This window comes from Cuculus canorus, chromosome 2, assembly GCF_017976375.1.
Source record: "Cuculus canorus isolate bCucCan1 chromosome 2, bCucCan1.pri, whole genome shotgun sequence".
In the NCBI taxonomy this organism is placed as follows: domain Eukaryota; kingdom Metazoa; phylum Chordata; class Aves; order Cuculiformes; family Cuculidae; genus Cuculus; species Cuculus canorus.
In genome coordinates, this window is record NC_071402.1 from 118,934,095 (window position 1) to 118,956,970 (window position 22,876).

General features: G+C 44.9%; 1 protein-coding gene across 1 annotated transcript; it reads left to right on the plus strand.

Moving 5' to 3' along the window:
* The first annotated feature begins 9,733 nt into the window (after positions 1 to 9,733).
* Positions 9,734 to 21,204, plus strand: GGCT (gamma-glutamylcyclotransferase). Its single transcript, XM_054059550.1, has 4 exons — positions 9,734 to 9,928; positions 14,374 to 14,519; positions 17,637 to 17,772; positions 19,724 to 21,204. The coding sequence occupies exons 1-4, from the start codon at positions 9,788 to 9,790 to the stop codon at positions 19,871 to 19,873; spliced, it is 573 nt and encodes a 190-aa protein (XP_053915525.1). The 5' UTR covers positions 9,734 to 9,787; the 3' UTR covers positions 19,874 to 21,204.
* The last annotated feature ends 1,672 nt before the right edge of the window (positions 21,205 to 22,876 follow it).

Below are 22,876 nucleotides of genomic sequence, written 5' to 3' on the forward strand. Positions count from 1 at the left end.
TGTGCAGCCCTAGAGACGCTTAGGGCCACATGTGCCTTGGAAGAAAATGTTGTTATTTGTCTTCTGTTTTTCTGTGAGACATTCCATCCCTCGGCAGGACACAACTTCTGTAACACCTTGTACTCTGAAAACCCTGTGAATAATAGATGTGTGCTGAGACAGAACTTCTGCCAGGGGTGTTCCTCACATCACTGACTTGTCTGGCAAGCTGAATTTTTGGTGTAGAAGGGCTCTGCCTGAGAGATGAACAGAAAAACAAGCCCACACAAAGCAGTGAACCTGAGACAGCCTGTTTTCATTCGATTCAGATCTTGCTGCTGAGTGGTTTTTGTACAGCTGGAGAATAAGTGATTTATTAGAGATCAGGGGGGTTGTCTGTCCCCCTACTTTTGACAAAAATGAACCTCTACTGGAAGCTGTTCTTCAGCTAGGCCACCACCTCTCTCCTAAGCAGGGACTTTGCGGCCTAAGAGCAGCTATAATCAAACTGCTGCCTTTCTGTGTTTGAGACCTTTTTTTGCTCAGCTGCTCCCTTTCCTAAAATTCACAGGAACATATAATCTTGGAGACTGGCCCCTGTCTGCAGGCCTGGCAGGAGTTGCCTAATGTGTTCAGCAGTCACTAGGATGGGTAGTGAAGGATGCACACGTAGTGGCGTAGGCACGCAATGTGATAGCACAAGCTGTCCTCCCCTGGGAAAAGAGACTACAAAGTCTGTGGCTCTATGAAACAAAATCCAGCTCTCCATAGCTGCTGTTCTGTAAAAAAACGACGAGATAAAAGAGGAAGCAATTGTACAGCAACCAGCACAGAGGAAAAGCTACTGGGTTTGGCTTTTCTGTGTGCCAGGCTCACCTTCCTGGACACCATAAATGCAAACAGAGAGGGTGTAAGCACTACCATGCACCAACACAGACAGACAACAAAGAGAAAGTTACTTTATGTGAGCACCACAATCAATTTTACTGAAGACTGGGATCTGCAGGTACAGCTTGTGGATGGCTACTCTGGCTTTTTTACACAAGAGACCCTTAAGGTAATAGGAATGTGACAGTATGATATATCCTGGAAGGTTCATCTGGTGAAGAACGCAAGGAGTACTAGCACCCTTCTCTCTGGCAAGCTTTTTCTCCTGTCCTGCTTCAAGAGTTGCAACCCTGATGTAATGACAGAAGCTGTGGGAGAAATAGGTAAATGAGGGGACAGAAATAACAGGTAGAGTGCTGCATCGCTGTGAACAAGTTCTAAGAATGTGGTCGTTCAAAGGCAACAATGTAGGAACACACGATGGAAAGAAAAACAGCTTTGACAGACAAAGGCTTCGTTCTTTTTTGTTCCTCCTTGAGATCTGCCCACAGATGGCAGAGAAGCATTAATATTCTTGTTCCATCTTCTCCAGAGACACAGAGTTTGCCTCAGGCTGCTCTCTTCCCCTCCCTGCAATCACATAGCTGGAGCAAGGAAAACACTGCGAACCCCCTAACCACCGTCACGTCCCACGTAGCTGAGCTGGACCAGGTCTTGCTGCTGATTTGAAGATCTGCTTACGTAAAAGAGCAGGGCAACAGTACACCACAGCACGAGCTCAAACTGCTGTTGTCACACCAACGCAGTGCTGAAGGTTGACCTCTTTTTCTGACACACGGCGATTTTTTTCTGGCTTAGCTTATGTCATGCTGAAATGAGTTTAAAACAAGTGGGGACAAAAAGTGCTACATTTATTCCCCAATCAAACCATCCACATAGGCCACATCCTAGTGGAAGGACTGAATTAAATTTAACAGTAATTGCTAAGACGTTTCTGCCCAGAATCACTCGGGGGACTTACTTGTACCACATATTGTGATGTCTGTGCAGAACTAGGAGTGGAACAACGCTGGCCTGTTTTGGCACTCGTGCCACATGCTTCTTCCACAGCGCTAGCACTGCACATGCAAACAGGGAAACGCTAGTGCCTTTCTCTATCCCAACACTTCCCAGGTCAAAGCTGCCAGCAGGGCTCAGGAAGGGCAATGATGCTGCTTCTGGGAAAGTATGCAGCCACAAGTCATGTTCCTGCTCGGTGGTGGGAGCTATGTGATGTCTTCTGCAGGCTGAAGGTTAGCAGCACAGGAATGGTTACAGACATTCAGTGCAAAAGAAGTACCAGCCTTCTTCATGTGAAGTACACTGCAGGGCTGAAATGTAAATCCATAGGGTTAATACAGGACTGGAAAATACCATCCAGAACTGAATTTATTCTACAGTTTCCCTTTGCTGAAAGGAGTAAGAAACCAAGAGTGCTCCCAGCCTATAGAAGATAAAATGATGGGCAGAAAGCAAATTAACATTAAACTGTAAATAATAATGAATATTAAATAAAAAAAAAATCAGAAATAAAGTGTAAATGGACACTAAATAGCAGGGCTGCCTAAAGACAGTAGAATACACCCCTTTCATCTGCCAGTCTACATTCAATAGTCATAACATTCATGGGTAAAAAAGCTCTCAAGTACTTGACAGCCTGGAGAAACAAACAGGTTGGTGTTTGATGGGACACAAATTTCCACCGGAGGAGGACAGCAACATGAACTGGTCTTCTGAAAGGAGCAATCACTTCTGTGGTGGGAGGTGCTAATGCACCCTGAGACAACAGACCACAAAAACGTCACATTGACAAAATTCTCTTGATGCAGTGAACTAAGAGATTTCAGCGACAAGGGAAACTATTTTGACAATATCTCTTGCAACCGTTTTCTTTGTATTACTAAAGAACTGTTATCATTCAGAAGAGCTTTATAGTGAGAGAAGTAAAACACTAGGTCGTAGGAAAGAAGTCAGATTTTTAATTTCCTTCCACAAATATGAGCAGAAACTCAACATTAAGATGTTCCCACTGTACATTCATATACAAGATAAAAAACTGGGGCCTGGGTACAGCCTGAGCAGTACAACCCAGCACTCTTCCTTTGCAAACTGATGTAATTTTGGCAAGATTTACAAACCAGTTGCTGAACTCACACCTGCAAGTACCTGTAGGTTTGTGAGCAAAGCAGCCACTTTCACAAGCCAAAGTGCCTAAGGCCAGCTGCATGCCAGGACTGTGTGCACTGAGGTCTGTTTGTAAAAGCACTCTCCCATCCTCTCAAGTGTCTCCATTTCATATACATAATTTTTTTAGCTTTTTATTTTTTTGAAAGATCTCATATATTTTACCCCTCCAGGAATTAGAAGGAGCTTAGGTGGCAAGAAGCCTGTCACAGTGTGTCTGTAGAGATGCAGGCTCCAGGAGGCACATGCAAAAGCAAGATGTAGATACACATTCCCTTTTTCCCTATATCTAATCTGGAGGAGGGGTTCAGCATGGCTCTCCTTTCCCTTTGCTACCTCCTCCACCTCGAACAGCATGCACCACACAGTGACCTCTCAGGAACGTGCTGAGTGGGCAGCAGCCAGGGAGAGCTTGGGCTTGCCTCTGGAAGGGCCCCAAAATCACTTTGGCATTGGCTGGAGCCAAAAAAAAAAAGGCAGGTGTCTACGTGCACGGACACGGCCACTTTCATGGGTCATCTCTCTTAAATGACTGTACATGCTATTTGGAGAAATGTGCAAAAACAAGATTACAAAATGAACGGTGGATGATATTCCTCCTGGTCAGCAGGGTTACAAGCCCCTTGGGCTGGTGGCTATTCCATCAGGCAGGGCAAGGAAGGAGTCTAGGTTTCGGCAGAACATCATGGTCCTTGTTTTGTAAGGAAGGAACAAGCCCTCCAACACCATGAGATGCTGTAAAATCATTTGCATTCATTTGCATGAACATGAAATCTCTGCAGACCCCCAGACCTTGCACACTGCATTAAGAAGCTACCACCAGCTGTAACCATCTTGCAGCAAAAAAAAAAAGGTACCATTTCAATGAAATACTAATTGCAGAGCACATCTTAATATGGCTCCTCAGGGAGGAGAGAAAAGCTGTGGGGAGGACTGCGTATGCGGTTCATTTGCCTCAGCTGCCCTTACTATTCCTCCAGGTTCTCTTTTTTTCTTCAATATTAATTAAAGCTCATGCTGTGACAACCATGGGGCACAGAAGGGGCGATGAGGAGGCACACTGAGTGACTGGCAGACGTTTCAGCAGGTTTTAACTTATCCCACTACATCTTATTTTTTCTAATTTCCTTATTTTTTTTCCTAAAAACCTAAGTAGCATAGGCTCAGGAATATACTGCATCTAGGGATAAAAACCTGATGGAAACAAATTCTTGTTTTCTCTGCATAAATAACCCTGTTGATCTCCTCCACTGACAATGCACAAATTGCTGTGGCTATCCAGAGCTTTCCCTCATGTTTGGGAAGCTCCCAAACAGGAGGCATACTCCTGACTGTTTACTCTGCGCAGGTTTTGTAGTTACATCCAAGGGGAAACAATGCCTCCAAATTGTTTGAGGCTTCCAACAGGTTAACACAGGTCTCATGTCAGCAGCTCCAAAGATAGCCTGCGACTTCAGAACTGATTTAACTTCAAAAAACATAGGGTTTCATTCTACACCCTCCTCTCCAGGAGAGTTAATTGTCACCTGAAAAGGTCATGCACTAGAAGAAGTGTAAAATCTTTTATTACCACCAAAGCCCTGCAGATTTCTACTCAAATGGCTACAGGAAATGTCCTCCAACTCTCCACCCTCTTTTTTTTCAGCTGGGAATTTGGTTCAAAGCAAGGTCTGCCCACAGTGCCCAAGTATTTCCTATGCAGATACAGCCATTTAGCCATGATTTGGATGGACATCAGCAGAAAGGCTTGCAAATCTTTCCTTCCAGACCAGATTCACCTCCCTTTGGTGCTGCCTTACTGTCAGACTGGTCACACTGGTGCTCGTGGAGACCCAGACTGGGGTCCCTCCAAGGGTCATGCATGAAGCATGCCTCAGCAGGCCTGCCTGGGGCTTTCTGTCCTTTTTCTGGCTCATGGCAGGAGTATTTTCCTCCATCTCAGACTTGAGAGTAGGAAAACAGAAAGCGATCTAAGCTGTGCCACCTCACAGTCCTATGGCAAGAAGCTACAAACAATTTAGAGGTCAATTCCTAATGAACACAAATGCTGGCCTTTGCCTCTTTGGATTAGCAATGTAAACCTGCTTTTTCTGACAGTACGATTCAGAATTAACACTCCCTCTTTAAAGAACGCTTTGCATGCTGCACAGACTCAAGAGGCTTTGTTTCTATGAGGTGCTCAGTGCTCTGCAGTAGATATTGGCCATCTCACCAGAGCACACAATGCACATTTGGGTGTTCTATTAATTATAGTTTTAATAAAGGCTTTAATAAAAAAGAACTTAAGAAAAGCTGTTGGGAATAGAGGTTTGTATTTTCCAGATAGTTTAAAGCCAAAACTTACTGTGATACTGATCCACGCCATCAGTGCTGGCTCTTCCAATTAAACTCTCGCAACTGTCACCCTCATGAATAGTTGAGAGGCTCAATGTGCTGTTTCTGAATTGCCGTGGGCCATGCTGGGGAAGAAATGGGCTTCAGAAATGCAAATTGATTGACTAAGTTTAATTAAAAATTAATCTAAACACCATAAATCTAGGTTTTATTTCAATAGCATTTGCATTCGTGTTGTGCTATGTCTAGAACAGGTAAAACCAACTTACACCACGTGCACCAAAACTATGCTGCTGGAAATATTGAGTACTGCTCCTTGGCCATAGAACAGGTTGGTATGTAGTAAAGACCATAAAAAAAGAAAACCTCCACATATTTTATTTTGAAGATGTCTTTTTGTGTGGTTAAATACTTAGAAATGCCAGTGGCAGTGTTTTAAACAAATTCTTGTCCGATAAGTTTAACTGTAATTTGATGGGACACAATGCTAATGAAGGCTTTCATATGCATAAACCCAGCCATGAGATCAGGGACTCGATCTCCTTATTTATCAAACACCTGACTTCGTAACATGTAAGTCTTCATTTGAAGAGCACAAAAAAGGATACAAGTTTAAGAGTTTCTCCTTGTTCAAAATATACATGCTTTTTGAATGAAAAATCATCAAAATTGTTGTCGAAACTCTGAGTATTAAGAAAAAATAGTGGGTTTTCGTGCTGAATGTCCAAAGTTTCAATAATGTAAAGAGCATTATGAAAGGCTGGTTGGGGATTTTTCTTAGAAGGAGGTCACTTTGAGATTAAAAAGTAATAATTGCTACATGCTTCATTCCAGTTCCTACAAAAGATTTTTTCTCTTTAGAAAGAAATGTCAAGCTCAGCTCACAAGGGACAGCTGACAGCAAACCCAAATGGGCACTTCAGCATGCACTAATGCCTGGAAATTCTGTCCTCCTGCAGGCTGGAGCTGGCTGATTTAAGGGTACAAAAAGCTGTGAGCTTTAATCAAAACCTAGGGGCCCTCTAACAGCATCTCCCACGGGATGCCTACCATCTCACAGCCATCTCTGCCTGTTTTCTTGGAAGTGGTAGAAACTTAATTCTCTGAAAGTTCTTGCTTTCTGTCACCTCTGGTTGAAAGTAGTCAATGATCCTGAAGATGCTGGAAGAGGAGAGATACACTTCTCCTCACAGAGTTCACATTTCCTTAGGGAAAGGAGACTAAAAACAGATACTAGAGCAGATTTTCAAAAGATTTGTTTAGCTACTTGCTGTTGTAAGGAGTAAGGTGGAGGAAGTCTTGCTCTATAACCCTATGACCCATGTAGCAAAACATAATGGTTCCTTCTCGCTCTAAAATATTTATTCCTGCATAAGAAAAACAAAACCCTCTAAAAATAGAAAACTGCTATCCGTGAAGGCAGTGAAGGGCAGCCTGTGTCAGTGCACAATAACCCTTCAGTGAAGAAATTTTTCCTAATGTCCAATCTAAACTTCCCTTGACGAAGCCTAAGGCTATTCCCTCTTGTCCCATCACCCATCACTCGGGAGAAGATACCAACACCCATCTCTCTACAACCTCCTTTTAGGAAGTTGTAGAGAGCAATAAGGTCTAATGAATGGAACCTCACCATTAATTGTCACACTTTTGTTAATTACAGCCCTCCATGGCTGTTTTGCTGTATTTGATGTATGTATATATTTATTCAGCAGCTTATGCTTAGGGATAGGCAGCGAGAAGACCTCTTTCTGTCTCATTAGAGCCTCACTTCTGTTAGGGAAATAGTAGAAATACCCCTGGTGTGCCTGTGAGTCTGCCTGACAACGCCTTCTTGCCTTTTACTCCTCTGTATTTCCCGCTTACTCTGCCGTGATGGGAAAAGCTGGAGCACAAGTCTTATGAGGAGAGGCTGAGGGAGCTGGGGTTGTTTAACCTGGAGAAGGAAGCTGAGGGGAGACCATAACGCCCTTTAAAACTACCTGAAAGGTGGTTGTAGTGAGGCAAGTGTTGGTCTCTTCTCCCAAGAAACAAGTGATAGGACAATAGGAAATGGCCTCAAATTGCACAAGGGGAGGTTTAGATTGGATATTAGGAAAAATTCCTTCACTGACAGAGTGGTGAAGCATTGGAACAGGCTGCCAGAAAAGCGGTGGAGTCTCCATCCCTGGAGGTGTTCAAAAAGCACGTAGACGTGGCACTTCAGGACACAGTTTAGCAGCACAGTGGTGTTAGGCTGATGGTTGGACTGGATGACCTTAGAGGTCTTTTCCAATCTTAACAATTCTATGATTCTGTGAAAAGTTGCACTATTTTACATCTTGTGGAACACATCTAATATTTGTCACAGTTTACAATCCTCTCAGAGGCAGTCGTGAGGCTGACAGGCAAAATGCACTGCCTGGAATTTAGCAGGGAGGCTCTAACCCTCCCTGTTTTGGTACAAGGGGCTGCCAGTGCTGTTCACTGACAGTGTGTCCTTCCTGCAGAGAATCACAGAATCACTAAGGTTGGAAAAGACCTCTAAGTTCATCCAGTCCAACCATCAGGCCAGCACCTCCGTGCCTGCTACACCATGTCCCAAAGTGCTGCATCTACAGGGTTTTTTAACACCTCCAGGGATGGAGACTCCACCACTTCCCTGGGCAGCCTGTTCCAATGCTTCACCACTCTCCTAGTAGCCAACCTAAACGTCCTCTGGTGCAACTTGAGGCTGTTCCCTCTCGTCCTTTCCCTTGTTATTTGGGAGAGGAGGGAGCGGCTGACGTGCTCACACATCACAGCTCTGCACCACAGCAAACGCTGCACCCCATGTGGTTGCCGAGGCCACCGGTGCTGGGGCAGCGTGCATCCCTCCCTCCTCCCGCAAGACAGGTGAGGGGAACCTGTGCTTACAGCCTGCAAATCCCATGGGGGAAACCAATGTCAAGCAGGTGGCAGCCAATGGTGAAGGGGGGCGAGTGAGGGGTGACCAGTAGGGAGTGGGGGGCAACCAAAGGCAAGTGGACGGTGGCAAATAGTGAGAGGAGGCAAGTGTGGGGCAACTAATGGTGAGCCAGCGGTGACCAATGGAGAGCAGCTGGCTGCCAACAGAGAGCAGTCGGCTGCCAATGGAAAGCAGGTGGCTGCCAATGGAGAGCAGTTGGCTGCCAATGGAGAGCAGAGGGAGACCAATATGGAGCATGTAGCAAACCATGGAGGGTGGGGGGCAACCAGTGGAGAGTAGCCAGCTGCCAATGGGGAGCGCAGGACAACCAATGGCGAGTGTGGGGTGACCATTGGCTAGTAGGGGGTGACCAACGGAGAGCAGGGGGTGACCAATGGCAAGCGGTCAGTTGCCAATGGAGAGCGGAAGGCAACCAATGGCAAGTGAGGGGCAACCAATGGTGAGCGGGTGGCCACCAATGGAGGGCAGTCAGCTGCCAGTGGAGAGTGGGGGTTGACCATTGGAGAGTGGGGGCAACAAATGCAGAGCAGTCGGCTGCCAGTGGAGAATGAGGGGCCACGAATGGGGAGCTGAGGGCAACCAATGGAGAACAGTCAGCTGCCAATGGAGAGTGGGTGGCTGCCAATGGAGAGCAGGAGATGACCAATGGTGAGCAGTTGGCTGCCAATGGAGAATGTGGGGCAACCAGTGGCAAGCAGGGTGTGACTATGGCGAGCAGAGGGCAAAAAATGGAGGGCAGTCAGCTGTCAATGGAGAGCATTCAGTTGCCAATGGCGGGGGGGGGGACGGACACCAATGGCAAGTGTGAGGCGACCATTGGCGAGTAGGGGGCAACCAATGGAGAGCGGGGAATGACCAATGGAGGGCAGTGCGCTGCCAATGGACAGTGGGGGGCGACCAATGGTGAGTAGGTGGCTGCCAATGGAAAACAGGCAGCGACCAATGGCGAGTGGGGGACCACCAATGGGGAGCAGCAATGGGACCTGTCCCCAGATCCCACCACCCCCAGGGGACGGGGCTAGTGGAGCCGGGCAGCAGCCAGTGGGGAGCAGGCAGTGTCCAATGTGGAGCAGGCAGTGTCCAATGGGGAGCAGGAAGCGGCCAATGGGGAGCGGGAAGCAGCCAATGGGGAGCGGGAAGCTGTCAGTGCAGAGCAGGCAGTGTCCAAGGGGGAGTGGGCAGCGGTCAGTGTGGAGCAAGCAGTGTCCAATGCAGAGCAGGCAGTGTCCAAGGGGGAGCGGGAAGTGGCCAGTGCGGAGCGGGCAGTGTCCAATGGGGAGCGTGCAGCGATGAATGGGGAGCAGGCAGTGTCCAATGGAGAGCGGCACTGCCGGGAGGCCCCGCCCCCGGTCCCACTGCCCCAATGGGGAGCGGCGCTTCACGGAGGCCCCGCCCCCGGTCCCCCCGGTGGGAGGTGCTGCCCGGAGGCCCCGCCCCGAGGCGTTGAGGCGCCGCGGCGGGCGGCGTGGTGCGGCGCGGATGGAGGCGGGCGGCGGCGCCGAGCAGGGAGATGGCGGCTGCCGGGGTTTCCTGTACTACGCGTACGGCAGCAACCTGCTGCGGGAGCGGCTGCTGCTCCGCAACCCCTCGGCGCAGCTCTGCGCCCCGGCGCGCCTGCAGGTGTGCGGGCGGGGAGGGGCCGGCGGGATCCACGGAGCGCGGGGGTGGGTGGGAGGGTCACGTCACGGCGCTTCGGGGCTCCTCTCGATGGGTTTCACCAGCGCTGCCGTCCAAGGAGCCCCGTTTGGCGGCTAAAACCGAGGAGTTGGACCGCCGATTCCCTTCCCCCTCCCGCCCCCTCAGGGAAAGAGAAATAATCGAATAGTAGAATGGTTTGGGTTGGAAGGGACCTTAAAAATCATCCAGTTCCATCCCCACTGCAAAATGAGAGGAAAAGGCTGGAAACTGGAACAGCTTTAATGGAATTATAATAGTAGAGAAAATACTATTAATAAGAAAATAATGATAAAGCCTTTACAAAGGTTTGTAGTGACAGGATGAGGGGCAATGGGTATTAACTGGAGAGGGGCAGATTTAGATTAGACATAAGGAAGAATTTCTTCACCATGAGAGTGGTGAGGCACTGGCACAGGTTGCCCAGGGAAGCTGTGGATGCCCCATCCCTGGAGGTGTTCAAGGCCAGGTTGGATGGGGCCTTTGGCAGCGTGATCTGCTGGGAGATGTCTCTGCCCACAGCAGAAGGGTTGGAACTCACTGATCTTTAAGGTCTCTTCTAGGTTTGTCATAGGCATACAACAGTGTGATAAAATGCAAGACATTTAACCTATAAGATCTCAGAACTGTATATATCAAGATTTAGATCATGAACATGATTAAATCTTTCAGATTTTGTAGGATTAGCAGATGCTACCAAAACAAGCACAATTAAAAAAAAAAGAAAAGTTAAATGAAGTCTACCTAATCCCAAATAATCTGGGACATAGTCTGAGTTGCAACTCACCTTCAGGGAGACAGAGATTTAAACCCTGACTAAATCCTTCCTTGAGCTCTGTCTAATTATCTCTAAGATGCATAAAATCTAGATGAAGTCAAGACTCCCATTGGCATCATGGTAGTGGGGCAGCAGCAAAAAATATGACCTCTTTTCACCTGAGATTCTTACTCTAGATCCCTTACTCTAGACCATTTAAATCACTCACCAGCATTTTCAGAGGACAGCTGTGTGGCTAGATATTGAGAGGATATACTTTTCCTTTTGGTTCCTCATAGCTCACTGTAGAAAAGATAGAGACCTAAGATTCTATTCTATGATTCTAAATATGTAGAAATATATGGAATTGCCTCCCTCCCTGGTGACTGCACCATCCCACAGAGCAGAAAAGAGTCTAGGCTAAGAGGGAGCTTGACTCAGGAACTGGATTCAGGAATGCATGGATCTGGGATGAGTGGCAAGCAGGCAAATGAGATCCTCACTGGACATCAGTCATCAAAGAAAAGAGCGATACTTTCCCTCAGTTTATGCCAAGTATGATGTATCTGGTCTGGAACGCTCTGTTGGTCAGTTTGGGGTCTCCTGTCCTGTCCCTCCCTGCAGGTGCAACCATTTTTTGCCCCTTTGTCTTACGGCACTGTCAGCTCGAGCGTAGTCTTGGTTACTATGGGAATATTTATAATCAATAGCCTCTATATACCAATGCCATGTTTTTTCACTTCTAGAGAGAAACACTGAAAAACTTGCAGTTAACTTTCGGGACATGAAGTTACTTAGATGAGACTTAGATGAAGTCAGAAAATTGATTCTACCTTAGCTCAAACCAGAACACAGGTGCTCGTCTGGGCTTGTGGGACGAGCCTCTGTCAGTTTGAAAAGAATGATGCTTGGTTAAAAAATGAAAATTCCTCCTTGCCCAGTGCCATGCTGGTTGCAAGCAAGGAGCCCTCCCTGTGCTCTGTGTCAGGGCAGATGTACGCTTTCACCCAGTACCACATCCGACGCCTTCCTAGGCCCCAGCAGATCTCCCCCTGTCTAGGGCTATTAAATGTTAGGATATCCACTTGGCCCTAATGTAGGCTTGGACGTAAGAGCTTGTGATCATTAAGCTGTTGATGTACAGATCTGTGCAGCTGGAAGGGTCCTTGGAGGAGCAGAGAATTGATCAACTCCATTTAAGGATGACTTGAAGGTTCTCTTGGGATAACTTGCAGGAAATGATCTATGACAGCAGGAATGAAGAAGTTCCAAAAACTTGTAATTAATGAGCTCTCTATAGTCAGATACTTTGTGTCTCATGGGACTATCAACCTGGCAATTTAGGCCTGCTCCTGTAAGGAGTGAGGCGCTTACAGATACCAGTGCAGAGCTGAACGTGCTGAGGGCCTAGTGCCATGCATGATCAGACCTCGGAGGCGAGGAGGAAAGCAGTAGTATTCCATGCTTACCTTTGAATAAACAAAACCCCTGTGCTTCAGCTCTCCTTCTGGCTTTCAGGTAGATTTTTAGGTTACACATTAAGCGTCTCTTGCAACACTGCAAGTTAGCTGTTCAAGAGCTTTTCTAGCTGGCTTTTGACGATTGCTGTGCTCCCTGTTAACACTGGGTGGCTTCACTCCCTTGCTTCAAGCTGGAAAATCACTGATACTAGCCAGTGAGGAAGCCACAAACAAACGTTGAAACTGATTTATGTTAATTGCTCTATGGTAGTACCATTTTGGCTTTAAAAAAGGGGGAAAAAGCTTGTAAACAGAGTAGAATCATAGAATAGTTTGGGTTGGAAAGGACCTTAAAGATCATCCAGTTCCAACCCCCCTGTCATGGGCAGGGACACCTCCCACTAGACCAGGCTGCCCGAGGCCCCATCCAACCTGGCCTTGAACAGCTCCAGGGATAGGGCAGCCACAACTTCCCTGGGCAACCTGTGTCAGTGCCTCGCCACACTTATAGTGAAGAAATCCTTCCTTATGGGCTGGAGAGGACCTTAAAGATCATCCAGTTCCAACCCCTCTGCAAAATGAGAGGAAAAGGCTCGCAATTCCGGAGTACTTTGGATGCTAAACTAAAATATTAAATTCACTTCCCTCTGGTTTTATTTTACAAAATTTTGTTAATCTTCTATCAAAAGCTGTAAGAAATAAGATGTGCAGCAAACACAGAAAGGGCGTTACGCTGGTACTTCGCAGAAGGGCCAAAGACCAAGTTCTTGACCCAAGAAAGTGTCCAGTGTGGTTTTTCCCTCTTCCCTGCAGTGCCTGCTACAATTGCCCATGTGGCATGAAGTTGGGTTTCCTGCTTTCAGAATCAGTCAATCATAGAATGATTTGAGTGGAAGGAACCTTAAAGGTCATCCAGTTCCACCCTCCTGCCATGTGCAGGGACACCTTCCACTAGATCAGATTGCTCAAAGCCTCATCCAACCTGGCCATGAACACCTCCAGGAATGAGGCAGCCACAACTTCTCCAGGCAACCTTGTTCCAGTGCTTCACCACCCTCACAGTAAAAGATTTCTTTCTAATACCTTATCTGAATCTTCCCTCTTTCAGCTTAAAACTGTTAGCCTTTGTCTTATCCCTGCACTCCCGAAGCTAACCACGCTATTTCCAAACAGTCTGTGTTGTCCTTCTTGGGAGGTGTCTGACTGTTTTATGCACTTCCTTGCCGTTACTCAATGCAGGAAAATATAAATGGAGGAATAAAATAAAAATTGATGGGTTTTGTTGTTTTTTGTTTGTTTGTTTGTTTTAATAAACTGCTGTAAGTGTAGTCAGCTCTACAGGAGTGTTTCCTCGGGGCTGCCCTGCAAGCATTTGCCCTCCACATCTGTAACTTCAGTCTAGGACTATTTACTTGTGTGCAAAGTACTGTTGTGTGATGAGGTGGCACAAAAAACAACCAGGGTGGTATTTCATAATTGGGCAGTTCTATTACTGTGTGAGGACAAGACCAAGAGCTCACTGTCTTGTAGGCTTCTTAACCCTTACTGTCTTCCTGGACCATGCATGGTAACATTTAAGTCCTAAAACAGCACCAGAAGCTGCAAAGGAACAGGCAACAGGTAAGCATGTCTTTTGCAGAACAAGAAGGCAGCAGTAACCAGTTCCCTCCTTCGTGGTACACCTTAGCTAAGGGGCCTTCAGACTGTCTAACGGGAGGCACATCATTAATCCTGTTACTGCCAGCTTGGACAAAAATCAAGCTGACATTTCTTCAGCACTACTGTTTACTGCAGAATTGGGTATGTGTGCTAAAAAAAGGCCGCCTCTCCTTTCTTCTCACTGCTATAAATTGTTAGCTGACGTTCAGGCCAGACTACCAAGAGGTTTAGACATTGATCTAGATCTCTGCAGACCAAGACTTTTATCAGTAGTACTCTGCCAGACCTCTCTTCTCTTTGTCTCAAGGCTGCTGTTTCTCATGGGGAGGTAGAAAAGGCTGACTTCAGTCCATCATGAGATGAGAGCTGGGTTAGATCCCACCTGTCCATTCCTCCTCCTGTTGCTCCAACTGACTACTTGTAAACTCTCCATTAGCTTCCCCTTTAATATCAAGAGTAGCCAACAGCCTTCATCTTATGTGTAAACTGATTCTCTGCATTGGTTTTATTTGCAGGATTTTAAGCTCGAGTTTGGCCATCATCAAGGCAGGACAAGTTCTGTCTGGCATGGAGGTACTGCTACCATTGTTCAGAGCCCTGGAGACGAAGTATGGGGAATAGTGTGGAAAATGAACACTAGCAATTTAAGTTCACTGGATAAGTAGGTGACTTAACTTTTGCTGTATTCTACTATTTTAAAGGGCAATTGAAAAGTAGTAGTTAATTTTTGGCCAAGAGCTGTGTGGAAGCTTTGGTGTTGGAATCAAGATGGTGCTTGGAACTTTAATATGTAAATTTCATTTCACAGTACAAGTATTGGCTTCTAATGCATTTGTGATTAAAATGACTTTGTTTTCCAACTAAAACTACTTAGGGCTATTTCAATAAGGATTGGAGCTGATGTATTTGGTTAGGCTCCTTTTTTAATACCTGTCCTCACAGTGTCCTGTCCCTTATATTACTTTAAGTTCTGTTTGTCCCACAAGACTTTTCCAATTGCTTTAGGGAGAATGTCCTTTGGAACTTGCCATCAATTTCTGTCTCTGTAAGTCTGTAGACTCCAGCTGTGGTAAAGGAAGGGATGAGTACAAGACTTTGCAGAAGAGAAGGAGATCTTTAATACAGGCAGAGACACCTTTTGAGAAGATTATTTTGCATGTATTCCCTTCTAAGGATTCAAACTCTTTTGAACTTGAGGTAGATCCAAGCCAGGAGCTGGGGTGGTTTTGTTTTCCCTTTTGTATGGCAGAGGCTGCTTGCAGCATAGCAATGCATGGCAGAGAACGTTTTGCCTGTGACTGATGATTAAGACATATTTAAGGCAACCTGAGCAAGCTGTTCCCAGGCTGAAGTCTGGAGGACCAGAGTAAACAAATCAAGGAGTAGCATAACTTCTTGCAGGGTCTAAGGCAGGGCTTAGAACTTAATCTCCAGAAATTTGGCTGGTGTCACGTGTTTATTGCAGTTTTCAGGATGCGCCTGCACAGCACGGTGCTTCTGGTACACAAGGATTGTTTGTTCAGAGCAGTTCATCGCTGTCTGTTAATTCCATCAGAAATCTAGGCTAGTGAGGCTAAGGAAGCAGGGCATATTGAACCCATTGAAAGCATTACATTAGTACAGTTCTGCCTCTGGTATTGTTGCAATTTTGGCTGTGGCTGCACTGTGCTGTGTAGACATGTCCTTATAACCTTGGCCATGAAACTCAAAGTTCCAACTTGCTTTTCATTGCCTACAGTGAACCTGAAATACAACAGAAACTGTTGCCCAAGTTCTGTTAGCGCATCATGGGAATGGGCACTCTCAGCACTCTCAAGTCCTAGTTGGGAGTGTTAGTCCCAAGCAGGAGTGCATCTAGCTGGTATACTTCTGGTTGGGGAGAGTCACATGTCCATGTTTTATTATCTCCTTAATTCCCCACTCCGATTATACTAGCACTTACCTCCTGGTCCCCTTTCTGCTGACCTTTACTAAAATTTCCTGATTTACTACGCTTTCCTGATGTGTAAAGTGCAGAAGTATAAAGAAGCTGTCTGGCTGCATCTGCTTTGGTAGTATCTCTGTGTTCTCCCTTTGGGGGCAGCATTTTGTATTTTTAACTTGTGGAAGTGGTGTTTCCATACTATAGAATTCCGGATCCTTGGAATTTGTTTGGTGGGATAAAGTTTAATGCTAGCTATGATGCTAGAAACTTGAGTGCCACACCATCACCAAAAAACTGCAGGACACACTAGCATTAAAGATGGCTTTTCCCCAGTTGCCTCCTTGATGTCATGAAGGTAAACTGAAAATCGAAGGAAACAGGATGTATTCTCGGCTTTTATGACAGTAGTTGATAGGTTTCTTCCAAGAATTGTTCCTAATAAACTCAAAAGAGCTTGCATGTTTTGCTGCTGAAGAGCTTGAGATTCTTTGGCTGTGCACAAACATATTTGTAACTTCTTAACCAAGTTATTTCCTCGAATTTCCATGTATCAAGAAAAAAATTAAAAATCGGTATTTGCTCTTCCTCTCTTTCCCTCCTCCTCCAATCTGGATAAATAAGTCTGCTTTGTTATCCTGAAGCAGAGGAGGGAACATGTAATTGATGCTGCATGTTGTTAGTTGAAATGATACTAAAAGAACATCATATATGTAGAAAACAAATACTTGAGGGGAATTGTTAGCTTAGATAGCTTAACTTTTTGGCTCCAGATGTGCTGCCTAATGGTCAGGTTACTTTTTGTCCTTTGTACTTCACAATTCCAAGTTACAGACTAAATCATGTTTTTTAATCATATGTCCTTGCAGTGGATGTTAGTTAACTGTAACATTTTTCTTGCTCTCTCACACCTGTGTGACTTATTTTGCAGTCTGTCGGCTTTGAGTCTGCAGTTAGCTTCCAGTCTCTACTTGCGCTTAACTTCATTATTCACATAACACGGCCCATGTAATGTACATTAATTAACTTGGAATGGTAGTAAATCTTTGAAGGAAAGATAAGTTGTCAAAATGGTGTTTTGACGAGTAGCATTTAAACCCCATGTTTTCACTCATGTCTAAAGCACTTCTAAAATTGTGCTATAAAGTCTGTCTTGCATTGCTTAAGCTTCTCATTTACTGGTTAACTATTTCCTCAGACTTCTATTCGTGGCTAAATGCTAATGGTTAAAGACAACAAGTAGCCTGGTTTCTGAATTTAATTTTGTTTTCCTAACACAGCCTGATTTTGCTAATTAAAATAAGTAACGAAATATGTTTTGCCCTGATCTGTCCCATTGTTGTTGTACACCTCTTCTGCAAATTAAAGGGTGTCCTGGCTTATTCTTTGGAATGCATATTGCAAGAGTTGCGAGTTTCCCCTTATTCAAATGTAACACAATGGGCAAGATAAAACTTTGCTATTGTTTCATTATCTGAGTGCAAGGTAATGAGTGATATGTGCCTAGCTCATTAATTCTGATAATCCTGGTTGTCTTTCTCTTGTAGATTCCCAGACTTGCACAATTCCCAAGGAATATTCTCTCTCTAACTTTGCAATTTAACCACTAGTTGTCTTTCCTACAGAGCTGAAATGATAAAAGTGAATGCTGCTTGCTTCTTTAGAAACTTATTTTTGTATATGAAACAAGTTTGCACAAAAAGGACTGGAATATGCTTTGCTTTATTTGTTTAACAGTGCAGACCAATGTCCTGCCTTGAATTCTGTCATAAGAAATGCATATATTTAATTGCACAGTTTGTTTGAAAGATGGATGCATCAGTCATTTGGCATGAAAGGAATATGTGTCCTTTACAGGCAAGAGGGAGTTGAAGATGGCATTTATGTCCCGATAGAAGTTCATGTCCATACTGAAGCAGGAAAGGTGCTGACCTGTCGGAGCTACCAGATGAAGGACTATGTCTGTGGTCCTCCTTCTCCTCAGTATAAAAAGGTAGGTGTTGCACCACTGTGATTTTGGAAAGAATGAACAGAAATATATAACGCAGTACTTCTGTTTAATAAATACTTTATTTGCAGTGGATGGAAGGCATGAGTAACTCGAATGTAAAGGTATAACTTAATACTTGTGCAATATAGTAGTGTGATGATATTTGCAGGACTTTGTTAGCTCTTACAGGCCTGCTTAGTGAGTTTTATTTTTTGGCTTAGTTATGCCTTACCCGAAGCCTTGATTTAACTCATGAATTAGTTATGACTGACACAGGTATTTCTGAAGGATGTTGTTTACATGTATGCAGCAGTTCTCCATTTGAAAAATTAATGTACTCCATAAAAAGGACAGAGGGAAGCTTCTGTGGGAAGAGTACTGCACCTGGCTTCTAGTCTCAAGGACGTGGATTATCTCTATTGTCTTACTGTCATTTAATACAGGAGTCCACCTGCCTCTTTTTACCAGGTGCATCATGCATATATCACAGGAGTTCCAGCAACATTGCAGAGCACTGCAGGTTCCCACTTGATGGCTGGTGAGGCAGGAGTGTTTCAACACTGTTCTGCAACACACTGACTCTGTAGACACACGTGATGCAGTCACGCAGCAGGCCTGACCTGCTTAGCTTCCGAGATCTGATGCAGGCCTAGCCTCGGGTGGCATGACTGCGTGTCTGGAATTGTGAAGCTGTGAGCAGCTGCCAATAGACATCACTGGAACATACCGACTTTTTTTACCAAAAGCAAAGAAAACAAGATTTGAGCTTTTTAAATCCCAAGTGTGCCACCTTCTCTTAACTGAGGAACTCACTCCTATGAATCAGCTTCCTGGAGCATAACTAAGGCCAGCTGCTGCAGGACTTCTGAAGAGAAAGCTTGCTTAGAAAGCAGGCTCTGCGACTTCACAAACCTCCTCCCTGCAAACCTACTTTTGTCAAGGCTAGAGAGTTTCATGGAGCTGATACGTAGTCTGCTGCTGTGCATGAGCTCTCACTAGTGTGCTCTAAGAGCAGACCTCCAATATGGGCAACTTTATTGAGCCAAATACTCCCTTCTGCTGTTCTCAGGGTCAGTCGTTAGTTCTCTTCTTCCTCCCTGCCCCCACCTTTTATTTGTTTAAGTTAACCAGGCAAGAGGGCTAAAAATTTAGTACAGATGACTGCATCAGCCCACAGTGATCTACAGCCACCTACTGTTGTGCACTTTTTGTGGCAAACTTCATCCTTTCTAGATGCCTCATCCTTGAATTTCCTGCCTGTTGAATGCATGAAAGAATATTTACAATACTGTCAGCTTTTAAAACCTGTGTAGTAATCTATTCATTTCTATGTGAGATCTTATAGAGCTCTCTTTAAAGCCTCCTGCAGCATCCTCTTTTCCTCTGACTGTCACTTCTTTTCTCTTGCACCAATACTTATTTGTATGTAATAGGAAAGATGCAGTACCAAACTCTAAGGAATCTGTGCTTTTTCACTAAGCTGACTCTCTGTTTCTGGTACTCCTATAGCCTGTCTAGGTACTCACTGTTGTGCTTTGGATTCGAACAGCTTATTTTTAAAGAAGTTCGGTATTATATGCTGCTTCTCATTGAACAAGGATGAGAACTATGCCGTGCTCTTCCAGTGAGGATGAGAACTACTTTCTATGCCTTTAGCCAGGAAGTAATTCTCATCCTCGCTGGAAGAAAGAGTGGAGTAACTGAGTAATGGCTTAATTATACAGTTTTGTGCACATTAGCAACGTTTCAGAATCTTAGGGGTATGCCTTGGTAGTTAAAAGCCTTTTCAGAATAATTCTGTTGGCAACTATTAAGGTCTTCAGTGATCTTCCAGAAGCCTTTGGCTATTGTTAAGTACAAATAACATTATTTGGGATTAATTCTCTTGTTACCTTAAGTGGTTCTTCCTGTATGCCTAACATGATTACGGATGGCTTTTTTCCCCTCCTTTTAGGTTATTTGCATGGGTGCAAACCAGAATGGCTTGCCAACTGACTATCAGAAGAAACTGGAAGCTATTGAAACTAATAACTATGCAGGGCCAGTGCCAATCATGGAAGAAATTGAAGCTGCTATTAAAGCAAAGAAAATAAATTCTGCGTAGAATACATCTGCACTTGCTTGGTCATTCACCTTGATTTAGATACCTGTCCTTACTGGGCTGATCAGCAGTTTCTTTATGTATCAAGAAAAGATGAGTTTGCTGTGCATCTACAGTAAAGCCATTAGACATAATTTGCAGTCTGAAGACACACTGACATTGGTAACTTCAGTTCTGTGTATGTATGACTTGAGTACACACTGAAGCTTTTGCAGATTTAGAAATTATCTTTCTGTAATTATCAGTGTTGCACATGTATTTGTATCCTGTTGACCTTAAAAGAAAAAGGCTGTCTCAGTGAGTATTGGCATCTGTTGCCTTCTGAAGAATAAGGGCTGCAGGATCGGGCCCTTTGTTCTTAAATATTGTATGCATAATTATCAAGAATTTAAAGATTTGTTAGATGCCAAGTAGACTCAAAACTCTAAACCAAGACTAAACTTTTTCCTTTGCTGCCTCTCTTAATGGTTTAGAGTCCAGTCTATCTGAAGCTATGGTTTTCCTGTTTCTGTTTATATAGTTAACAAAGAAAGAAAAGTAACAGTTAAAAAAACCTATCTTCATATTATTAAGTGTTAGTTCAAAAGGCAACCCAGGCCTGAAGACAACATTCAGCAAAGGATCTCATTCGAAGTATAATGGCCTCCTCCTTTATGTCTATTAATCATCAGAACTGAACTGGTTAGCTAGAACCACCAGATTTTATAGGATTCATTTTAGTTAGATAATGCTAGGGTTTTTTTAATTACCTTTTTGACTGGCTTGTTGCTTATCTAGTCCTTGGTCTCATGTCCAGTGAAACTGGGAAGTCTCCTGTAAGTTCTAGTGCATTTGTCATTGTTTTGGTTGTCTGTTAAACCCCGGATCAACAAACTTGGCCTCTTCTTTTTTTTTCTTTTTTTTTTTTTTCCCCCACAGCTTTGACAATCTGCAAAACTGGAAGCCCTTGTAAGGTTTAGAGTACTTATCTTCAAGGTACTTGGCAACTTTTGTAGGTAATCTGTGGGGGACATATTAAAAATGACAGCCTGGAAGATGTCAAACAACTGAACTTTGGCTTATCTTCTGTACAGTGTATTTTTTTCTTTCGATGTACAGAGGGTGTGAGATACAATCAGCGTCACTGTGTGACTAGAGAAACAAATGACAAAATAACAGACTTGCCATGTCTTCTCTGCATAAAGTTATTTTGTAAACTACTTCTGCCAGGGAAGTATAGGTGCTGTCCTGATGTCGTATGCCCCCATGGTTGGGCACAGTGGCTACAGTGAAAACATGGTACTTTCTGCAATAGCACTATCTAGTCTGAAACTGCGTAAATAAAACTGTGATTACCAAACATCTCTTGTGTCTGTTCAATGCATACGTCAAGAATATCAGTGTTGCTCATGTATGCGAAAGTTGGAGATACAAATGTGATTGAAGCTGCGTTTTTTAATGGCTATAATTTCAGTATAGAGGGCAAGTTTGCTGATGACACCAAGCTGTTTGGTACAGTCAACACACTAGAGGGAAGGGATGCCATCCAGAGTGACCTTGACAGGATTGAGAGGTGTGCCTGCACTAGCCTCATGAAGTTCAACGAGGCTAAGTGCAAGGTTGAAGGAGGTGATTCTGCCCATCTACGCTGCTCTTGTGAGGCCTCACCTGGAGTACTGTGTTCAATCTGGTGTCCTCGGCTCAAGAGGAACTGCTGTGAGGACAGGCTGAGAGTGCTGGGGTTGTTCAGACTGGAGAAGAGAAGTCTAGGGGGAGACCTTATAGCAGCCTTCCAGTACCTGAAGGGGGCCCACAGGAAAGCTGGGGAGGGGTTCTTTATCAGGGAGTGGAGTGGTAGGATGAGAGGTAACAGCTTAAAGCTGGGAGGGGGGAAGAACTGGATGAGCTATTAGGAAGACATTTTCTACTGTTAAGGTGGTGAGGCACTGGACCAGGTTAGCCAGAGAAATCATGGATGTCCCATCCCTGGAGGTGTTCAAGGCCAGAGTAGATTGAGCTATGAGCGATCTGTGGAAGGTGTCCCTGCCCATGGCAGGAGGGTTGGAACTGGATGATCTCTAAGGTTGCTTCCAACCCAAACCATTCTCTGAATGGCTACATGGTAAACTCCCCAACACTGGACACTTCTAAGATGCAAAGTGCTGGGCCAAAGGCTGGTCCAGACTGTGCCTTTCCTAAGAAAGGTTGGACCAGATGATCCTTGAGGTCCTTTCCAACCTCAGATTCTATGATTCTATGATTAAATCATCCTTGACTTGATTTTACACTCCTCAACATCAGCACCATTTCTTTTGCTCACTGCGCTGCTTGGGGCTTTTGAACTTTTACCTGAATATTCTTGCAAGAAGAAAACAGAAAATACTCTTCTGGCAGCCTCCTTGGAGGGAAGTGATCGTCAATTCCCACATCAGGTCCATGATGCCTCCTGTTGAGGGAAACAGTGGGAGCTGTGGAGGGCCTGGGGAATGCTCCCATCCCCTGAGGTGGGACCCTCGGCACCTTTCCTGGTGGCGGAAGCCTTCTCACCATAGAATCATAGAGTCATAGAATGGTTTGGATTGGGAGGAACCTTAAAGGCCGAGAGAGTTGGGTCTGTTCAGCCTGGAGAAGAGAAGGCTCAGAGGAGGTCTTATCATGACCTTCCAGCACCTGAAAGGGGCCTACAAGAAAGCTAGAGAGGGGCTATTCATAAAGGCTTGTGGTAATAGGACCAGGGGGAACGCGTATAAACTGGAGAGGGGCAGATTTAGGCTTGATATAAGGAAGAATTTCTTCACCATGAGAGTAGTGAGACACTGGAACAGGTTGCCAAGGGAAGTTGTTCAAGGCCAGGTTGGATGGGGCCTTGGGCAGCCTGATCTACTGGGATGTCCCTGCCCATGGCAGAGGGGTTGGAACTGGATGATCTTTAAGGTCCCTTCCAACCCAAACTATTCTATGATACTATGATTCTAAAGATCATGGAATAGTTTGGGTTGGAAGGGACTTTAAAGATCATCTAGTTCC